General features: G+C 42.1%; 2 protein-coding genes across 3 annotated transcripts in view; both read right to left on the bottom strand.

Annotated features, from left to right (window-relative positions):
• Window positions 1-10,700, bottom strand: part of LOC134454370 (Golgi integral membrane protein 4-like) — a 41,284-nt gene extending 30,584 nt beyond the window's left edge. Inside the window, exon 1 of the mRNA XM_063205325.1 lies at window positions 10,013-10,700. Within this exon, the coding sequence (XP_063061395.1) occupies window positions 10,013-10,199 (187 nt within the window). The 5' untranslated portion in view covers window positions 10,200-10,700. The remainder of the gene's footprint in view (window positions 1-10,012) is intronic.
• Window positions 10,701-11,141: 441 nt separating this feature from the next.
• LOC134454369 (lysosomal amino acid transporter 1 homolog) lies at window positions 11,142-21,036 on the bottom strand. 2 transcript variants are annotated; one of them, XM_063205322.1, is made up of 8 exons: window positions 20,928-21,036; window positions 20,111-20,518; window positions 19,636-19,765; window positions 19,065-19,152; window positions 18,355-18,464; window positions 17,589-17,690; window positions 15,324-15,509; window positions 11,142-14,759 (listed from the first exon to the last, which is right to left on the bottom strand). In XM_063205322.1, exons 2-8 carry the CDS (start codon window positions 20,308-20,310, stop codon window positions 14,634-14,636), a joined length of 942 nt encoding a protein of 313 aa, XP_063061392.1. In that variant the 5' UTR covers window positions 20,311-20,518; window positions 20,928-21,036; the 3' UTR covers window positions 11,142-14,633. The 2 variants fall into 2 exon arrangements, with proteins under 2 accessions (XP_063061392.1, XP_063061393.1); XM_063205323.1 differs by lacking the exon at window positions 20,928-21,036 and adding an exon at window positions 20,807-20,887.
• Window positions 21,037-21,591: the final 555 nt, after the last annotated feature.

The raw sequence follows: 21,591 nt of genomic DNA, 5'->3' as shown, positions 1-21,591 counted from the left end.
CAGCAAGGGATCAAATACATATTGGACTCACTGTACCTCTTAACTTAGCCTGCTTTACTCCTGAACCAGCTTTGTAGTATAGGTCCCAGGAGTCAAGCTAGGACATGTTGACCATGTGTGTGTGTTTCCACCTCTTTGTATCTTGCACTTCAACAGTCATCTTTGAAAATGATAATACAGTGCCCTCCATAATTATTGGCACCCCTGGTTGAGATGTGTTAAAAGCCTTAAAATAAATTCAGTGTTTATTGCAGAAGAATACTGTCACACTGAAAATTGTAGGAAAATGTAGCCTTCAACTCAAATGAATTGTAAGAAAATAAAAAAATCCCTGACTAAAAAATAATTATTTTTCATTAAATCACCTGTTCCACAATTATTGGCACCCTTAACAATTCCCAGGAAATAAATATAATTGAAGCATTTATGTCATTTCTACAGTAGTTTACAAAGTTTACCAGAGTATGTAGGAACATTTAATTAGTAATTCATCACTTCCTGTTTCCCTGGGGTATAAATATGACGTAACACCGAGGCCATTTCTCTTATCCACTCTTAAACATGGGAAAGACAAAGGAACACAGCATACAAGTGAGGCAGATGTGCGTCGACCTTCACAGGTCAGGCAGAGGCTACAAGAAGATTGCCACTCAACTGCAGCCGCCCATATCCACTGTGAGAGGAATAATTAAGAAGTTCAAAACAACTGGAACAGTGGTAAAGAAGCCTGGACGAGGACCCAAGTTTATTTTGCCACCACGCACAGTGAGGAGGATGGTAAGAGAAATCAAAAGATCTCCAAAGCTCACTGTTACAGAATTACAACATATGGTAGCATCCTGGGGTCACAAAGTCTCCAAATCAACCATCAGGCGCTGTCTACACGCCAACAAGCTGTTTGGGAGGCATGCACGGAGAAAACCATTCCTCACTCACAATCATAAACGCAAGCGTCTGGAGTTCGCCAAGCGGTATTGGGGCTTCAACTGGGACCGTGTGCTTTGGTCAGATGAGACCAAGATTGAGCTTTTTGGCAACAAACACTCTAAGTGGGTCTGGCGTACCACGAAAGATGCGCATGCTGAAAAGCACCTCATACCCACTGTGAAGTATGGGGGTGGGTCAGTGATGCTGTGGGGCTGTTTCGCTTCCAAAGGCCCTGGGAACCTTGTTAGGGTGCATGGCATCATGAATGCTTTGAAATACCAGGACATTTTAAATCAAAATCTGTTGCCCTCTGCCCGAAAGCTGAAGCTGGGTCGCCACTGGGTCTTTCAGCAAGACAATGACCCTAAACATATGGCCAAATCTACACAGAAATGGTTCACCAGACACAAAATCAAGCTCCTCCCATGGCCATCTCAGTCCCCTGACCTCAACCCCATTGAGAACCTGTGGGGTGAGCTGAAGAGGAGAGTACAGAGGAGAGGAAGATTAGGTGCTGTTTTGTTGGCAAAAGGGGATTGTACAAAATATTAACACCAGGGGTGCTAATAATTGTGACACACATTATTTGATGTCAAATAATTATTTCTTTATGTGGGATTTTTTCCCCACTGAATAAATGCACTTGTATTGAAGGTTGGATTTTCTCTTTTTTTCCATTAAGGTCCCATATTATTTAGAAAAAAAATAAAATAATTGGAAGCTAAAAAACACATCTCAACCAGGGGTGCCAATAATTATGGAGGGCACTGTACACACAGTTTTGAGAAGCAGAGTGATAGAGAGCAGAGGGGTCATGCAGGAGAATGTGATGGCGAGGTGAGATGATGGAACTCTGACCGCGGCGCTAAGCTCTGCACTGGGTGAGCGCCAGAGATGTTCTGCCCACAGCCGAATATAACCACTGAGTGAATGGGCTGACAAACAACCTCTTCTGCCCACAGGGACGAGAGTACACACACCCACCTTCTCTTTCTCTCTCTCGCGCTCTCTCTCTCGCTCTCTCTCGCCCACCCCTTTCCTGTGTGCACTTTTTCAACCTTTGAGTGTGAGACTAGCGAGTTGGGTGGAGGCCTAAAAGTGACTAAAGCAAAACAGCGTTCAGGCATGACACACATGTTTGGAAAGGACAATGGGGCCATACATGTAAATAAGCACATATACCACCCCACAGACATACTGTACCACCCAACCTCTCAGCTCTGAACAGCTCTGAGTGCTCTAGTCTAATCCATATGACCTAGATGTCTTAGAGCAATGAGTAAGCATCGTGTATACAGTAATTTACTGTACATGACTTGACACTGCCCTCAGCACACACTTTTAAAATGAGGAAAATCAAGCTAAGTTACATTGTACAAATTGTCAGGGTAAGACAGGGGCGGTTTAGGTTCTTGGTTAAAATGATCTGCTTACAACAAAGTTGGCCAACAGCACTAGGCATTTTGAACAGTAAAAAAAGTTACAGATGACTGATGAAATGACAGTCGTGACGCATACAGTACATACCACCCAGCAAGTCAGCCATGCCAGGCACATTCTTGAAGGATTTCCTCAGCAGCATCTTTAACACCTCTCCACAAAGGAGTGACCGTCCTGTGTACAAAGACTTGGGGAAAGCAGGGTTTACTGCTAAATCCCACTGTCTGGGGCATAACTCATGGTCAAGGTGACAGTGGGGCGTGTGCATTCAGTCAGAAAGACTAGTTAATGTTAGCCAGGCTGTGCCATTCTAGTCACGCAACACTTTCAGCATTGCAACTAGTCAGGTCAAGAACAACGCAAGTACTTTCTGAGTTCCTCCCAATTCGTCGCTAAGCAAACAACCACAAGCACCAAGGGAAGCCGTTTGGGAAATGCTGTTCGGGAAATGTTAATTGTTATGCTCTTGGTCAGACCAAGTCTCGAAGAGATTTGAACGTCGATGATAATCAGGCTAAGTTAATGTACCCAGAGTCGTGTTTAAAGAGTGTACGACAAAGCTAGATCATTCAAACACCCCGCCCTTTCAAATGGACCCTGTTACTTCATGTCTTGATTCTGATGCAAGTAATTCTTTCCGACTGGGTGAGAACATCCAAAAGAGTGTCAGACAGTGGAAAACACCCAAATACTCCAAAACTTATTTAGCTAAGACATACACCGTTTCGATCGCCCTCAATCATATGCCAGATGAAGTTCCAAGATCCAACTAAATACATTTCATTTTGTGAGGAGCATACATGCACATGTAGTTGTAAGTCGCTTTGGTCTGCCAAATGCAATGTAATGTAATGTGATGTAACGTCCATGCAAAACATCAGCCATTTGTGTCCAGAAAGTACAGTTCACCATTACAAAGTGTTTAGAGGGGAAATGATGCACACATGTGTGACGGAGGTGTTCCTGCACAGTCCGTCCCCTTTGGGGCTGCAAAGCTGCCACCTCATCAACTACAGTACATCGGTTCGGGAATGGGCGGGACAGTACGAGGCCGCTGAGCTAAAGGGCCGGTTCAATAGCCCAACGCTACTGCACTGTATTGAGGCTTCAGGAAGGAGGTTTATGAACGTTCCACGCCACACTCTGCTAGTTGTCCTCCATTACACATGCATGTGAGCCGAACATTACAACTGAAAGGGAAAGGGTGGGGAGTGTTGACTTCCTATTGATCTGTTTATAAAAGCTGCCAGCAGCCCTACTACATATTACTGGCTCATGAATCATCAGCTAGAGGAAGCGATTTATTCTAAAATTAATTAAATATTTACCCACAATTGTTTTCAGAAGCACACTGCAAACCTCAGTTTAGATTTTGCCAACGTGTCGCCATAATATGAGTAGAGTAACTTTATTGATCCCCGGGGGGAAATTAAGGTACTTATATGTAGAGCTCTAAATTTACTTTTTCCATCACTACCATCACTAGTCAAAATAATCTTACTAGACAAGCACACACTCACTGGGTCAAAGGGGCAAGGTGGTCTTTTCTACCATTTGGCTGGTGCCAATTTAGAGCCCTGAATGTACATATACACTTACCAAAATTCTAAAAGTTGAGTGAACTCAGACTATGCACACTAAATCATTTGCCATATACGTATAAGGTATAACTACAACAAATGGAAAAGAATAACACAGATGTCTCCCGTTTAAGTAAACCTGTGGAGCACCACTGCCAGCCCTATTTTAGACAGAAAAAAATGGTGGCTAACAGCTCCTAAAAGGAAGACAAAACACTGCATGTCATCTGCTCCGGCTTGTGAAATAATAATGGCCAACTTTGATTATTCTGTGTTCATGTTTAGACAAGACATGCACCAGCCAGTTTGGCATAATGACACACGATCACTATTAAGAGAGACTGAATGAAAAAACTAAGGTAAGACTGTCCTTGGCACCGACGTCATACACAAGGGACAACAATGTCATAGTGTCAAAACAGTGTCATGACACAGTCATGGACGAATCATAAACACAATGTGAATGTTAGAAACAGTTTCTGGGCATGAAAAGTTGACATTGTTTGGGCTGTCTTTACCATGACCAAATGTCACTTAATGCCACAGATATGAAATGTTCATCACATTGACATAATGTTTAAGACACAAACATGACTGCGTTACAACACTGTTATGGCACTGTTATGTCATGCGTATAATGCTGGCGTCAATCATGCATTGTCTATAAAGTCAGTGATCTAGAGTTCCCCTACTAATATTCTTTTAAATTAACTATTGAATTGGCAACTATGCAGTCTTATTGAATAGCGAGTAAGCGGACAGTGGTAGAGAATCTCAGCATCAAAAGAGCCTTAGGGGCCATGCTGTGGCCTAGCGGTGGGGCACTGGGTTACGACACCGGTGACCCGGGTTCGATTCCGGCCCGGGTCATTTGCCGATCCTTCCCCGACTCTCTCTCCCCACTCATTTCCTGTCTCCCCTCCACTGTACGGTCAAAAATAAAGGCAAAATTAAAAAGGGCCTTACGTAGGGCCTGTTGATTTCCTCATCATGCTTAGAACTATCTGAAGAGACATGCTTATTTCAACCAGATGGCATTATGAACAACTGAAGGAATACACTGTTAAATCACCTTTGTCTGTGATTAGCTTGCGAATGTTATGCATCTTCTTTTTAGTCTCGCACAATTAAAGGCAGTTGGACATTTTTATTTTGCAGGGTTTGTAACCGATGCAGGTCTGTAGCGTAGAGCCTCAGTTCAAACATGCTTGTTCAATCTACATGACCTTTCAAAATGTTAATACCATACTCTTGAGTGCTGAACCCAAAAACATTGACCCATATTGCAATCTTTATAATATTTATATTATCTATTATTGTCACATATTGTCATATTGTCAATATTGTCATGACTCATACTGTCAATGTCAATACTTGTGTTGCTGAAATGTGGCAGGCAGGGTAGACTTTCTCAAAACACAGTGAGTTTTGTGTTTGTTTCGCTGTTTACATTGTTACTGTGTTACACCTGACAGGGAGACTAAGATGCAGGATACAGGATGTGTGGGTTGGCGATATGAACCCATAGCGTTTCAATGAATGCAAGAGGTGCTTTTTTATTCCCCGAGTTGTTTATTTTTTCCTGCATAATGGTCATGTTACCCTGCTAATTTTCAGGTATTCTGCATTTAGGACATGTACGATAGACAACCTCTACCTGCATAGGGCCACATGCTTCACATGCATGGTGCATTGCACCTTCTTCTTTGAAATGAATGAAAGGCAGGTCCTAATAGCCAATTGACATAGCAGAGAGGGACAGAAGCAAGAGACAGCAGCTTGAAAGTCTTGGGCACCAATAGTGGTATCATCATACCTGATGAAAATAATTATGATCTGAGAGTTGAAATGTGCTTGGTTTGTGTACACAATGTTCAAATGTGCCACCCCTCCTCAAAACACCAGCTTTTCAGATAACCCATGTTAATCACCACATCCATCGTGTCACTATGTCAACACTCACACTAAAAGCACAGGGGCATTCTGATAAAAATCTGATCAAACCTCAACACATGAAAGGCTTACGTCCGACGACTATCACTACTCAGATCTCAAGCGGCTTGCCTCTCACCAAACAGCAGGAGTTTCCTGCTCCTACTACAGTATACTGTGTGCAGTATCGTATGGCTGCAGTTTCACCCTCTTTGTGTCCCAGGCCTCGGTGAGTGGGGCTTGGCTGAGAAGTCAAACTCCAAAAAAAAAGCCCCTGCCTGATCAGGGGTGCGTTTCTTGAAAGCATAGTTGCTAACTACATTAGCTACTTTGTTGTTTGCAATGCAATTTCCCATTGACAACTACAGAACTTGCAAACTGGCTAACAACTACACTTTCGAGAAACGCACCCCAGAGCTTTGAGGAGTGCCTCCCTCCCTGTGTAACCTTAGACAAGAAAAGGAGCTCCTGTCAGGTGAGACAGACCAAAACCATGCTTGCAGTCAAAAACTAAAGCCTGGAGTGGGAGGGAGAGCGAGAAAAACAAAGGCCAAGAAACGGCTAGTCTTTGGTCTTTTCCCACTCCTTCACTGGGTTGGGTTTCTCAAAAGCGTAGTTGTTAGCCCGTTAGCAACTTGGGTAGTTGCAAAATGGGAAATTGCATTGCAAAGAACAACGTAGCTAATGTAGTTAGCAACTATGAGTTTGAGAAATGCACCCCTGGCTTGTTTTCTTCTTATACCACGGGCATGATACCCTGACTCCACCAGGAAACTGGCAGATCTATACGTGTAAGGTGCTTGCTTTCTCTTGATTTAAGCTCAAGCTTTCAGGGGTAACAAATAAAGGTTCTCACAGTGCTACAGTTCGCACAAACTCCAGCAAAGGGCATCTGGCCTGTATACAAAGATGCAGACCGTTGATACAGATACACAGGTGTGTTAAGCCAACAAAACTGTAGGTAAGAGTATGTTACTTGTGTATAGACAGTGCATGAAAATATACAAAGATTTATATCACCAGATGTCAAGTTAATATAAAATTTAATATGGGCATGATAGAAAGGAAAGATGACTGACAGAGCACATCGACCTCCACAATGCGATAAATGAAGTGATTGCTTAGGCATACCTTTCCAACTGTTCACTGATGCAAATTTCTGATCAGCCAATGACGATGGCAACTCAATGCATTTATGCGTGTAGACATGGTCAAGATGATCTGATGCAGTTCAAACGAGCATCAGAATGGGGAAGAAATGTTATTTAAATGTTTTTGAGCATGGCTGTTGATACCAGAAGGGCTTGATTTGAGTATTTCAGAAACTACTGATCTACTAGGATATTCACACACAACCATCTCTAGGGTTTACGAAGAATGGCCCGAAAAAGAAAAAAATATACACTGAGCGAGCGGCAGTTCTGTGTGCAAAAACGCCTTGTTGATGTCAGAGGTCAGAGGAGAATGGTCTGACTGGTTCAAGTTTATACAAAGGCAACATTAAGTCAAATAACTACTCATTATAGCCAAGGTATGCATAAGCCAATCTCGGAACGCACAGCACATCAAATCTTGAGGCAGATGGGCAGCAGAAGAATACATTGGGTGCCACTCCTGTCCGCTAAGAACAGAAAAAACCCCATAGATCTTTGTTGGAATGCCATACTGCCCTACAAAGCAAAAAGGCAGTAACTGCGCAGAGCTCAAAACTGAGTCAGTTGACTTTGAAATGATACTGCAATCCAGTATATGTGTTTTTTGGGAGATTATTGACATGTGACAGTTTTGTTACTTTAAATTACAACCTTTTTTGCAGATCAATCATTTTGTTTAACTTTAGAATTTTATATATATGACATTAAAGTCAAAGTAACTCATTTTGAACAGCAATGCAGTTACTGCCTTTTTGCTTTGTAGGGCAGCATAGCCTCCCCGGGTATTGTTGCAGGCAGTTAGCATTTCTGATTGCAAAAGGGGGTCCAACCCAGCACTGAAGAGTTGTACCTAATAAAGTGGCCGGTGAGTGTATGATGAGATAACAGAGGGACAGTTAACTGCCTTTCAAGACAAGAGGCTTTCAGCTCCAACACAAGAAGCCATGAAGGTGCCTATATATATCATTGTGTTAGCACCTTTCTTCAGCAAGATCTCAGAACACAAAACAAAGATCTCGGATGTCTTCTTTCTGGTTGCAATGTATGCTTTTCTGAGAACCTGAGACCTGCAACTCCTTTACCGAGACATACATGTAGTGATCAGACAATACAGTGACCTGCAACCCCAGCTGGCTGCCAATACAGACCAACCCAACAGTGAAAGGCGCAACGAGTGTCACATATCCAGCAACAAGGCATGACATGGCGAGTTGGCGACACCCTGGAAAGAGGAAGTCCGTTTGCAGATACGTACTGTATATAATCACTTACAGGTGATGGTAATTAAGTAATAATAAGCATGTTATATACTGCTTTTATTAAAAATGTTTTAACTTTCTGTATTATTTGCTGGTTTGGCAATGCCGCTGAGGCACAGGAAAAGGTGGTCAGGAAGACGGTCACTACTTCAGCAAGCTACTTGAGATACCTCTGCCAAGTATGGAGGGCAATTATAAGGACAGACTTGTAAAAAAAAAAAGACAGTCATCATTGAACAAAATACCGATTCCCATCCTCCTGTTTCCAACTCCTGCCATCTGGATGTTGCTTCTGCAACACCACCCCCCCACCCCCCGGCCAAAACAGGTCGAGATTGTTCTTTATCCATCATGCCATTAAAGCACTAGAGGAGGTGACATGTTAACCCAGTCATCCAGCCTTAGTGTTAAGCAGGGAAGGCGACGAGGGGACAAAGGGGTCTGCCGTCCCGGGCCCAGGGAGAGAGGGGCACCAGAATTTGGGCGCTCATTACATTGTATGTATTGGGTTGGGGCCCTTTCAGATGACTTTGTCCTGGGCCCAGCAAAAGCTGTCAGCGACCCTGGTGCTAGTGTGAGTAGTAATGTTTTACTTTTTTTTTGCTTTCTGTTTGTTGCTGTGTTACGCCTGTCTGTGTCTCATGTCTGGTGCCAGCCTTTGTACTGCAAACACTGCTGCATGTGGAAAACGTTCTAATATTACTACGCTCACCAATACGTCTACTTGCAACACTAGCAAATAAGTAATAATATGTGAAACTCTTGTGCTTCAGCAGTGTCCATATCTGCATGGATGAGACTTTAGATGGCCAAATTGTGGGCCGAGTCCTAGAGCTGCATGACAAATGACAACAGTTGCTTATAACTGGAAAGAGTGACCTGATACCCACTCTTTACTTCATGACTGGGGAGTAACCTCTATGAATAGATTTCAATAGATGACACAGCCCGCAGGCCTTTGTCAACTCTAAAAACAGTTTAACTTAAATAGGCTACGCCTAAGAGATTGGCTAAGAGAAGGTCCTTCTAGTCCTAAATCGAATTAAGAGTGCCATACAAAGTTATTGATCAGACACAGCATGGGCATCGACATAATACATAGATGTAGGCCTACTACACAATGTATTTGACAAGAGAAGTCCGGTTCAGATAGGCCAACGGTTGCTCGTACTGGTATCTCACAGCTTCTATTGAGAGGGTGAGTTGAAGTTCACATGGAGTACCCTTAATGAAAGGTTAAGGGGGCATCCAGTGGTGGCATCCAATGTAAATACCAGGACATGAGCAATCTTCTTGTAGGCTATTAGAACACGTCTGGCTGGGGGTGTCGCCGTGGGACGAGAAAAGTCTAACAGCATCTCACCTTAACATTTATCTACAGAGAACAGGATGACCCACAGCCATGAGAACAAAAAGTGCGGAGTTCTGTGCTGATGTCATGGAAGTGCCACAAAACACTTAATTGGAATACTGTAGGCCAAGAAGTTCACATACATTGGGACACTATCGACTAGGCTACTGTATTCGGACTGGCACTCACTGTGGTGGGGCTGCTATAGTTTTGCATATTTCGCTCTTAACTCCTGGCGTAGGGGTAAACTGAAACAACACACTCAGAAAGAAACACCACATTCGCATCCAAACATGCAAAGACGTGAAATGAACTGGGGGAGTAGAAATCTCCCCAGCAACGTGTGGGGGTCGGATCTGGTATGTTTACCTTGAAGCTGCGCCGAAAGGGACTCCTGGTGCTGCTGATACTTCGAGGCTAATGCTTCTGTCCGTTTGAGCTGTTTATGCATTTCATAGGAGACCATGCCTCCGTATATCATTCCGAATATTATCGTGACGGCCAAGAGAGACTGGAAGATCTTCCTCTGTCTTCGAGAGCACACTCCGTTGCCCATGACTGCTGCGTCGCTAGCCACCTCGCAGTCTGTCAGCAGCAAAACTTCAGTGAAACTTTTCCAAACTTTTCACCAGTCCTTATTCTCCGATTGCAAATCCCACAGCCTTCTCCTGGTGTTGTCAGTGTGGATCCAGCGTGAATGAAAACCGGATGCGCATTCCTTCACTTATAATAAAACTGCGGACATTGTTGATATTTTTTGCGTGGCGACAAAGTAGCTAACCTACTTTACGAAAAAGCTTAGATCATGTTTTATACCTATGTGAGTAGCGCAACAACTTAACTTCCGCGAAATTAGAGGAAAATGAATGAAATAACTCCCTGGAAACAACTTGATAAGTGTTGCGACAAAAATGCATGCAAGTATTCACCCAGTTACGCTACTGTGCATTCTTAATAACTTCAAAAAGCCAGCTCAAGAGTCCGAACAAACGCGGCCTATACTGCACCTTTAATTTTAGTTACGTGTCACCTAGGTGCAGCTGCCATCCAACAGACAGTCTCGAGGAAGTCCCTCCCCTCGGAAAGTGGAACGTTTCCCAAACGGTGCCAGTATGGAACCCAAGCATTGGCTGGAGTGATTCTCAGTCAAGCGCAATTACGCACAAGGTATATTCCATATCCATGAGAGGGCGCAAAATATCTTCTTTCTGTTTTAAGGCTGTAATCTTTAAAAAAGTGAATATCTGTTGAGAACGCTGTCTAAACCTCTCCTATGTGTACTGGAGTCGATTTATCTCACTGCACAGACACAACAGAACTAACGGTCCGTCTTGATGTTGGAAAATAGAATGCGCGCAGCACCATCAGTCATTTAAACTATGAGCCATTATTTATCTTGTGGTAATGCATCACTAAGTAAAATCCTGAAGACTTGGTGTGTAAATATTTCAAAAAAATACAAATACACAGATTTTGAAAAAAAGATATTGCACTTTAATGAAATGTTTAGAATCTGTAACATAAGTGTTCACAAGAGTGCCTGAAGCTTCAACCCCTCCAATAATAAATATAAACCTCCCAAGTCAAATATTACCTTTGTATTCACACAAATATTGTACCATAATATATTTCTTTAAAAATACATAATTATCTATATCTTGCCATTATTACCCCAGAAACAGCGATTCCTTGTTCAAGTACACATACCGTATACGCCCAGTGAAGAAAAATAAATAGTCTACAGTTGTAACAACTTGTTATTAGGCATGTTATTACATATCCTATATCCCTTAGCATCACATAGAATAGTCCCTTAGCAATATGGTATGTTATGCATGGGATATTGTAGGACCGTGTATTGTCACAGAATATAAAAGGAGTGATCTGGTGCATGACCAGATTTAAAACATACAGTATTATTCATACTGGAAATATAAACATTATTGTGTAAGGAAACATTTAAAAAATGAAAAACTAAATTAAAACCAGTGTATGCATGTTTAGTCCCAGGGTCCCCAGGATACCTTGAAGATTCACATAGATTATATTTTTGAGATAACAACATAAGTGATTGCAGGAGTACAGTTTACAGAGGCAATGACAAATGCACATAAACCAACCCGAATCATCCAACACATGATCATATCACCCAATCACAATCATCCAATCAGCTGAATTCACTCTGAACGAGGTAGAAAAATTCATACACAGTCAGCTCTCTCTGAGGAACAAGAGAGGGAGCCTGGCTCGGAAGAACTTGTATTAAAGATATATAAAAGTTTATGGCTTTAAATCCCTCTTAATTGCAAGACTGATTAAATTACAAAATAAGTAAATACATCCTGCAGCAAAGTTTAAGTGCATTGTTCACGTTTGCTTACAGGATGCACATGGAGACCTTATGGAACCTCCTTTGAGAAAAAAAAAACCGTGAAAGAAAAGTAAAGTCCGTATTTCATAGAGGCCTCTAAATTATATGCATAAGAAATGGTACACTTTGTCTTGACAAGCCTTCAGTCTAAAAGCAAATACAATTCAAGATGAACCATAATAACCCAGTGGTGAAAGACAACCACACAACACAGTCATACTCCAATGTAGGCCAGGAGCAAAAGCCTGTAAATCGGGAGGTCGACAGACAAAGGCACTTACACAAAAGAGCACATAGCAAAGGCTAAAGGAAATGAGTAACCTAACCATGTAAGTTACCCTCCCCATCAATAGCCAAAGTACAACAACAGGGGGTGGAGGTTTACCAAGTACTTAGTGACAAATCAGGGGTGCGTTTCTGGAAAGCGTAGTTGCTAACTATGTTAGCTACTTTGTTGGTTGCAATGCAATTACCCAATGGCAACTAATGAAGTTGCTAACTGTTAACAACTACGCTTTCCAGAAATGTACCCCAGGTGTATTGTACGTGGTAGACCTGCGAGGTATACTTAAAAACATGGTTAAGTGATAAACCTGGCTAAGTTAAATAGATAAACCTGTCACCTGCTCACATGTCATTGGTGCCATTTAGCTATTTTAACGTTCTTGAAGAGTGCCTTGGATACTTTATTTTTATGTTCCAACTTTACCTTAAAGGTACACTGTATAAGATTTTTAGTTATTTATTTCCACAATTCATGCTACCCATTCACTAATGTTACCTTTTTCATGAATACTTACCACCACCATCAAATTCTAAGTATTCATTATGACTGGGATTTTTTTTCCCAAGAAATAGAAATTTTTAGCTGCTAAAATGACTGTGCTTGGGTCATACTAGAAAATATTAGTTTATTACTTCGTAAACTTTCATGAAAATATCAAATTTGGCAACCCAGTTTCAATGAGCAGCATAGTTGCAGTACCTTTTTGACCAGTTCCTGCTCAGTGCACCTTTAAGAAAATGAGGAATCCAGGCTCTTTTAGATGATTAAACCTCTACATCAGGGTTAACTTAACCTGCTTTACTGCTGAAACAGCTTCTTTGCATACCCCCCTGTTGATAGACTGGTGGTCAATCTGCCTGACTCGCATTGCAAAACACGGCCATGCAGGTCCTCTTTTAGTAGGTGTACTACTTTTGTCTGTGTCTACTTCCTCAGATTCATCATTAAACCTATACTTGGAACCCTGCTCCCCGGATTTTCATTCATACGCGATTGTACGCTTGTTCATTCAAAAGGCTACACACACACACACCAGAAGGCTACCACATGGACGGATCAATGGCCACTGTCGGAATAATTGCCTTTGATACTATTTGATGAGCTGTCTTTCGCCAGTTAAATAGTATTTCAGAAAAGTCTATTTTAACCCATTGTGTCCTGGAGACACATACGGTGCATTCAGGTTCTTGAGATTTGAGCTGTTTTATTAAAATGTGGGTAAGTTAGAGCTGAATGAACACATTCTAAGGCAAAACGAGGGTCCTAGCTTTTAAATACAACTCATTTCATGTTTGTATGCGCTTTGGAGGCTGAGATATTTAGGCAAAGGGCACCCTTTCTCAAAAGGCGCTTAGGACAAAATGGGTTAATAAGACTACATGAAATGTGCATGCACAAACATGATGTAATTAGAGAAAAGGGCCCTCAAGGTCAAGCTGGTATTGCTGACATCAGGTCTGCCACTCGCATAAGACATGAACAGCAGACAGCTGGATTAGTCATCTGGAAATAGTTGCCTCTGTGGTTCAATTCATGAAGTCTCTGCCTGGATAAGGATCTCTTGTTATTTATTTAAAGCAAAGCCCTATGAGTGAGACTTGGGTTTGCCTGTAAGAATCACACTCAATTGCAAAATGACTAACAGTTTGAGGAAGCTTCGGCCCACAACAGCAGGGGTAAATAAACGTGGCTAGAAAATGAAGCCCTTCTCTACTTGAAGGGCCCGTGTGCGTGTCAACACAGATGTCTGTTGCGAAACAGATGGCCTCTTGTAAAACATAACTCAGTAACTCATACCAATGTGGCTGATACAGCTGAGTCAGGTATGCAACGCACTCCACCAGACGTTCTAGAGCTAGAACACAAGCAACCTTGCCTGGTTACCACCAGACCTAATCATAAGTGAGATCGGAACGATTGTGCAGAACTAAAGGTAGTATGGGAGAGTTCCCAGGCTACAAGAAACCCATTACAATCCGATGGCATGGAGGGCAATATAGTGACAATCGAACAAACTCAAACTCACACAAGACCAGGTTCCATCTGCCACACATCATTGTCATACTAATTAAATAAAAGAAAACAATTATCAAACACTTGATCTATACTCTAAACTCTGGTTCCACACAGCAGCATATGTCCTCGAGAACTAGCCAGGCTGCTCCCTCCTAGTGGCGCAACACCTTGAAAGTTGCTGATAATCAAGATACTCAAGAACAGCTATGCACACATCTATTCCATTGCCCCCCCCATCACTTTAGTCAACTGCCTGGAATGTTTTGAGAACTTTTACAGTACTCCTTGCTGAATTGTCAGTCACCTTCAGCAACCCTTCATAACTCTTCCTCCTCCTCTTCCTCCTCTTCAAACAACAGAGGTTCTTCTTCTGTGAATTTCAAATCCATCGCCACATTGCTGGAGGAGACGTTCTTTCTGTACATGATAAACTGAGCTGTTACCTGGAGGAAGGCAGCAGATGTTGAGGAAAACAAATGAGTTATGTCAACACAATGTTCCACAACTTTTTGGTGCAAGTGCAACAAAGCTGATTTCTTAGAGAAGTTTACACCTGTGGCTTTTGAGGCCATAATTAAGATGTATGTAAGCTGTAATTGACTGCATTAAATATGCTATATAACCAGGGCTCTAAATTAACCTTTTTCATCACCAACAAAATGGCTAGTAGATACTGTATACTCTTACTAGCTTACCAACACATATTCACGAATGGGTCAAAGTGGCTAGTAAGTTGGTCTTTTCTACCAGCCAAACTGACATTTCACCAGCATTTGGCCATTTGGCTGGTGTTAATTCAGAGCCCTGTATATAACACTTATAAATATGCTATGTAACACTTCCTCAGAATAGTCAGAAGAAGAGAGGGAAAGAGAGAGAAAAAACGTCTATCAAAATCAGAAATCTCTTTAAAACTCATCATAACCATTTCAAGCTACAGTTCAAATGTACAGTATATTTCAAATGCCCAACAAGTTTCTTGTCGTTCAGTCTCTAAGGAAGGATACGAAAAAGTCGAGGAAGAGAACCCCGAGGCTGCCGATGAGCCAGGCCAGGTGGTTGAGGATGAAGGTGCTCTTGGAGCCCTTGAGGGCCGGCAGCATGGCCATCAGGCTCAGCCCATACGTGCCATTACCCAGCATGGCCAGGAAGAACAGCAGGTAGGACGTGCCCTCCGTAGACTGCCTCTTAAACTGCAGACAGAGAGAGAGAAATAGTACATTTGAGTTTGAATTTGAGAGAGAGGGAGAGGGAGAGGGAGAGGGAGAGGGAGAGAGAGGAAGGGAGAGAGAAAGAGAAAGAGAGAGAGAGAGAAAGAGAGAGAGAGAGAGAGAAAGAGAGAGAAAGAGAGATAGAGAAAAAAATACAAGTATTATTAATATTAGACTATATGTCTTTATTTTATTTTTCCTCACGTATGTATCTTGCTTTGGCAACAGTGATTTCATCATTCATGAAAGAGAGAGAGAGAGAGACAGAGAGAGAGAGAGAAACAGAGAGAGAGAGAGAGAGAGAGAGAGACACACACACACACACAAAGGAGTAGGTGTCAGACATTGCTGAGCTTGAAGATTGAGGCATCATCAGTGCTGCTGATTGAAATGTCATGTCTAACCACATGCCATCTTTAAAGTAATGAATCCATGGCGCTGTGATGAAAGACAGGAGAGAACGAGAGAGAGCGAGAGAAAGAGAGTGACTGAGTGTGTGTGTGAGAGAGAGAGAGAGAGAGAGAGAGAGAGAGAGAGAGAGAGAGAGAGAGAGAGAGAGAGAGAGAGAGTGACTGAGTGTGAGAGAGAGAGATGAGAGAGAGAGAGAGAGAGAGAGAAAGAGAGAGAGAGAGAGAGGGAGGTATCACCAGAGTTCTGGAATGTACTGATGCTGTGGACAAGCGAGTCTCCTGTTTGATTCCTTTCTGAGCAAACATCACAACTTGGAAGTTGAAGTCCTGTCACATACTTTTGCAGCTCAATTCCCATAATCGTCTGATAGTACTTTTTGCGTACCACTATATTGACCAGATTAAAGCATGTGCGTGCATGTGTGTGCGCGCATGTGTGTGCGTGCGTGTGTGTGTGTGTGTGTGCCTGCATGCGTGTATGTGTATAAACAACAGTGAGCATTTCATCCCTGTGAGCATGAGGACGACGACTAAGTCAATCAGCTACCTCTAGCGTGTCCAATTTCAAGCAGGGATAAAACAAAGCAACAACTGTGAGGCTGAATCTCAGCAGGAGGCAGCATGGTTTGGAGTTACATTTCTACCCGCACAAACCTCCATTGTCTGACTGTCTGCTTCCCTTTAATACGACCGCATGTAACAGCACCGAATCTGGGCCCGACTTGTCCCCCCCATTCCACAGTCTTGTATGTCCGCTGTAAAGTTTTTTATGGCAGTGTTTTTCCCAGTGCTTTATGGGCAAAGGCGGCCACCTCTGTAACCTCAATAACATAGCTGTCCCCACGCTGCAAGTTGTCCAAAATACAATACTACAATTAGCCTTGACATGAAATCATAGGAATAGGATGATAGGAATGTGACTAGAGGCACTTCATCAATTACATTCGTTTCGTACCAGCTGGAAAGCCAGCAACAAATATGATGCCAATGCCAAAGTGAATTGGATAATGCAGGAATGATCTTTTTTTCTTTCTCTCTGCTCCCACGAGCCCAACTAAACAACTAAAAACATTCCCTACAGGGCACGGCATACAGCGTCTCAAAATGGTGAAGAACAGCATACATGGGGGCGTGGTAGCTTAATGAGCTGGGCGTTGTACCATTTTCCCCTGTATGTTAAATGTACAATGTTAGATGTTAATTGTTACTTATTACTCTAATCACTTATTGTTACTGGTTTATCACTGGTCCATCACTGTCACTCACCAATGTTAAATGCTCAGTATTTTTTTTTTTACTTCATCACTTAACTGTTATTGGTCCATCAGTGTTACTTGTCCTGTCTTGCAATGTGATGTCAGTCTGTAAATGTCAGTCCTGTGAATGTCTACTATGTCCTTCATAGTATAGAGAGAGAAACGTAATTTACATTTTCTTGTATGACCTGTGCATATGAAGAAACAATGAACGCTGCCTTGACTTGACTCGATTGCGCCGGCGGCCCGGGTTCGATTCTGACCAGAGGTCCTTTGCCGATCCTTCCCCTCTCTCTCCCTCCACTCATTTCCTGTCTCTCTCAACTGTCCTGGTCTGGTTAATTAAAGGTGGAAACCCCCAAAAAATATCTTTTTTTAAAAAGATCAGCACATACGTTTATGTAGAGCTGCGGGAAACGGGAGGACAGGTAGCATACAGAGGACAGGTAGCCACAGACGTAGCCTGATGTCATCAAACTGCTGGACTTGGCCTGCAACTGTAGAGATCACACAGACAACAAACAAGGTAAAACACCAGGGGCCTATACTAGGACGCTTGCTCAGGAGTACACCACATTAAGTTGAGAGGTAAATCATCTAATACAAGAGCCTGAAGTCCTCATTTACTTAAGAGGACTCCAGGCTCTTCTATTACATGATTTACCTCTTAACATAACCTGGTTTACTCCTGAACAACTTTCTTACACCCTCCAAGTGAATAGATAAATCAATAGATAAATCGGTTTCATATTACAGTGTCTTTTGAATGAATTGCCATACGTACATTATGGACATTGAGAGGCATGAATCCCAGGAAAGTGACCGAAAGTAAAATCCCTGCCACATATTTGATCCAACCTTCTCGGTATCAGCTGATCGTAAATGAACACCCCAAAAAAAGGGTCGGCCAGTTGTTACGTCAGTGAAGTCAACTGTGGAAAACCTCAATGCCGCCTTTACTTTCTGAAGCCGAATTGGACACCTCTGGTTACATTAAAGTACATTAGAGAAAGGGTGTCAAATTCATCTGGATTCAGGGGCCACATACAGCCCATTTGATCTCACGTGGGCCAGACTAGTAACGTAATTGCAAAATAAAACCTTGCTCATTATTATTAACATTTAATAACATTATTACGTTATCATTTAGGTTTGTCTCACTTGTGAATTGGGGATGGCCCGGAGCTCTTCTACCAGCTTGGGGAGCACCACACATACAGCAGTGCCAGCTCCAAACCACACCAGGCACACCCACTTCAATAGGGGCTTGGCTGAAAACCACATGACCAACATCCATCAGACATATTAGACAAAAACTGTTGCACACCTTTAAAATAAAATGACAGCTGTTTTGGAGCCGTCATTGGGTCCACAGATGAATAAGGAAGTAATTATTAAAAGTAAGATTTAATTCAGGCACAGACTGTTTTGGTCATGTTTTGTTTACAATTCAGACAGATTGATACCGCTTGCATGTTTATTAATCACTTTGCATAGGTAAGAGTCTGAGGAGGTCTGAGGAAGGGCCAGGGTGGTCACACAGAAATAAAATGGATTAAATGGGAGCTCACCCAATGTGCATTTTTAAAAATTACTTATGGACTTAACTTTTTTGAACCTGCACCCAAAACAAGTCTTATTTGGATGTGCGTGAGATTTGATTGGGATATTAATCCCTTTGACCCACGATTATAACAAGCACACTACTTATAATCAGACCGAGTTGTTTTCTAAGAAGCAAGTACACAATGCATGCATAGAGTAAATATGTATGCAGGTTACTGAGACACAGTATTAGGAGTGGCATGTGACTATAAGTAAGTGGTGCGCAATTAATGCAAATGTACAGTATAATGCAGTAAGTGGCTTACTGTGAACAGATTTGTTCTTTATTTTGTAGTAGAGGAACTGGGATATCAGGATGGAGTCTGTGTAGATGTAGAACACTGCAGTGACAATCTGAAAAGGTCAGATTACAAGATGTTTTAAGAGTCATATATTATACACATATATTTCATTCATGAGCAATGAAAAAGTTTTATGCTCAAAAACTCCCCAAAACCAATTGGAAAAGGTAAAAGGGTAGCCAGACACAAACGTCAGTCTGTGAACAGAGAGAGGCATTTAAAGCTTCAACACAGCTCCCTCTGCAGGTAAATATACAATGTCAATGTCAAGCAGCTATTCATGGTGTTACAGATCTTCTGACAGGATCTTGGTGTTGTTAGAATTCATACAGGGAAGAAATAAACAAAAATTGCAATGTCAGCAAGAAAATGCCCCTCAAGTTGAGATGTTTAAACAATGGACTCCCTCAGTTATAACCAGCCTTCTTCTACCCCACATGCTGTTACCTGAATGGAATGAGGAAATATCACGCGGCACCTTTAAAACAAAACAAAAAAGAAAAAGAAAGAGAGAAAAGGAGATTCTTCAGCCTACCTGAATAGGTAGTTGTCTGGTTAGATAGCACCCAGCAAAATTGCTCAAGTCTCCACTGAATAAAAAGAGAAGGAAGCCGACTGACATGGCCTCGTCTACTTTCCCACTCTTATATGCCTCATAGACTTGTCTGCAGAAGGAGAGAGAAGCATATATGTACAGCACAAACATAAAATTGTAGAACATGACACTAGCCAATTTGCATTCCTGAATGCTCTCATACAAACTAAATGCTCTGAGGTTACACATGTACTTAATAATTAATGGCCCAATCTTACACATACAGTAGCCTAGTAGTTGCTGTATATCACTTTTCCTGCAGGCATGAATTTTAAACTGTACAGAAGAGAGAAGTGAGTTAGATGTCTAATTTTGGGAAAGAAAATAATGTTATTATTAACTTAATATTTTTAATTGTAATCTTATTTTTAAAAGGCTGAATATTGTTGGTTTGTCAACAAATGCGTAAACTTACGGTAAAGTTGACAATAAGAAACATAGCATTGAGATGAGACCGATGACCACACTCCAATACTCCCATTTGTTTTCGACACATTCTTCGAATAAGAAGAGAATCCATGGAGTCCCGTTGACACATATTGGTCGTCCAAGCGCCACCGAAAAGTTATTGGCCACGTCAACAGCTGTCTTTCCTGGGTATCGAACATGGGCCATGGACGTGACGCCGTCCTCCGGACTTCAAGAAGTCGTGTAGAACTAGCTAGAATTTCTTCAGCAGGAGACGAATAAAAGTTTCATGGAATGGAAGATAGATTCCCAAAAACTGAGTTCCGTTTCAGCCCCCTCGCGATTGGCATAAGCCCGCGCGCCACACCTTCATCCAAACAAGCGAGTCGGTGTTTGATGAATGCCATAAACTTGGCTGTGAATGACAAAAGGGGAAAACGCTTGAAAACAAGATAATAAGAAAGGGGTGACATTGTGCACTGTAAGGGGAGGATGAGGTGGTGGATGGATCAAGTCCTGAAAGTTAACTTTGTAACGGGATATCGCGTGAGAAACGCTGTAATTCTTTGCGCTTTCTTTCAAACATCTGCTGCGCAAAAGATTGATGTTGTGTTGCTCACTAAGTTAAATTTCAATTCTTGGACATCCACACTCTACAGTTGAGATGTATGCCTATTTTCCGTCTTTTTGATTATCAATACACCGTTGATGACTTGATAGCATGCAGCCTCCTATCATATCAAAATGGTTGTTGTTGACTGTGATTTCATTGAACTCGGCATGCTGACTATCAAATAAAGTACAAGAAGTTATTTATAGCCTACCACATCGTCTTGGATTGCTGACGTGGCCTTTCAGATTGTCGGTACATTTTTTTGAGTTGTCAAAAACTTTTGCCACTGGTATGCCTGTTATTGTTTGATGTCTGAGCATTTTTTCAAGAAGCCACAATGTAACACTATTCCCAACGCTGAGTATCCGGTTGAAGAACATCAAATTAAGGGCGTATTCAGACCAGGAAAGTCCGATAGTTCACTTTGTTTGGTCCGAACCTAATTTTAAAAATTTGGTGCGGTTGGCTTTCAGACTGTACATTTCAGTAAGCGGACCAAAATCGACAACAAAGCCACGCGCCCTGAGGTCGTTCAGCTATTGGTCAGAAACGACACGCGCAACAAGTTAAGGCTATGTCCTACAAGTATCCAAAGAGCTCAGCGGCGTGTAAAATAAACGTTCACGGCATGTATGGCATGGCGCTCACACGAAATAGCCTATATCGCAGACTATCTGAAGTTCATGACATGAAGGGAGTCTTCCTGATAGCCAATTGATTGATCCCGCGAGTTGGGATAGGCCTACATTTTATCCCTGTTTCTTTCTTTCTTTCTTATAATGTCATATAGCGTGCGGGCGAGATTGCTGGTTGGTTTAGTCATCAATATTAGGATAACCACCTCCCTGCAATCAGTGTTTTATACTTGGGATGTC

The sequence above is a fragment of the Engraulis encrasicolus genome, chromosome 8 (assembly GCF_034702125.1).
Source record: "Engraulis encrasicolus isolate BLACKSEA-1 chromosome 8, IST_EnEncr_1.0, whole genome shotgun sequence".
NCBI lineage: Eukaryota > Metazoa > Chordata > Actinopteri > Clupeiformes > Engraulidae > Engraulis > Engraulis encrasicolus.
Note: the sequence above shows the minus strand (reverse complement) of the source record. Positions and strands in the feature narration are given on the sequence as shown.

Excerpts from the sequence above, each read along its gene's own strand:
- LOC134454369 (XM_063205322.1), bottom strand. The coding sequence starts at position 20,310 with ATGGCCCATGTTCGATACCCAGGAAAGACAGCTGTTGACGTGGCCAAT. Across the intron at positions 19,766-20,110 it reads TTCTTATTGTCAACTTTACC|ACAAGTCTATGAGGCATATA; the intron begins GTAAGTTTACGC and ends CTCCTTCTGCAG. Across the intron at positions 19,153-19,635 it reads CCAGACAACTACCTATTCAG|ATTGTCACTGCAGTGTTCTA; the intron begins GTAGGCTGAAGA and ends TGACCTTTTCAG.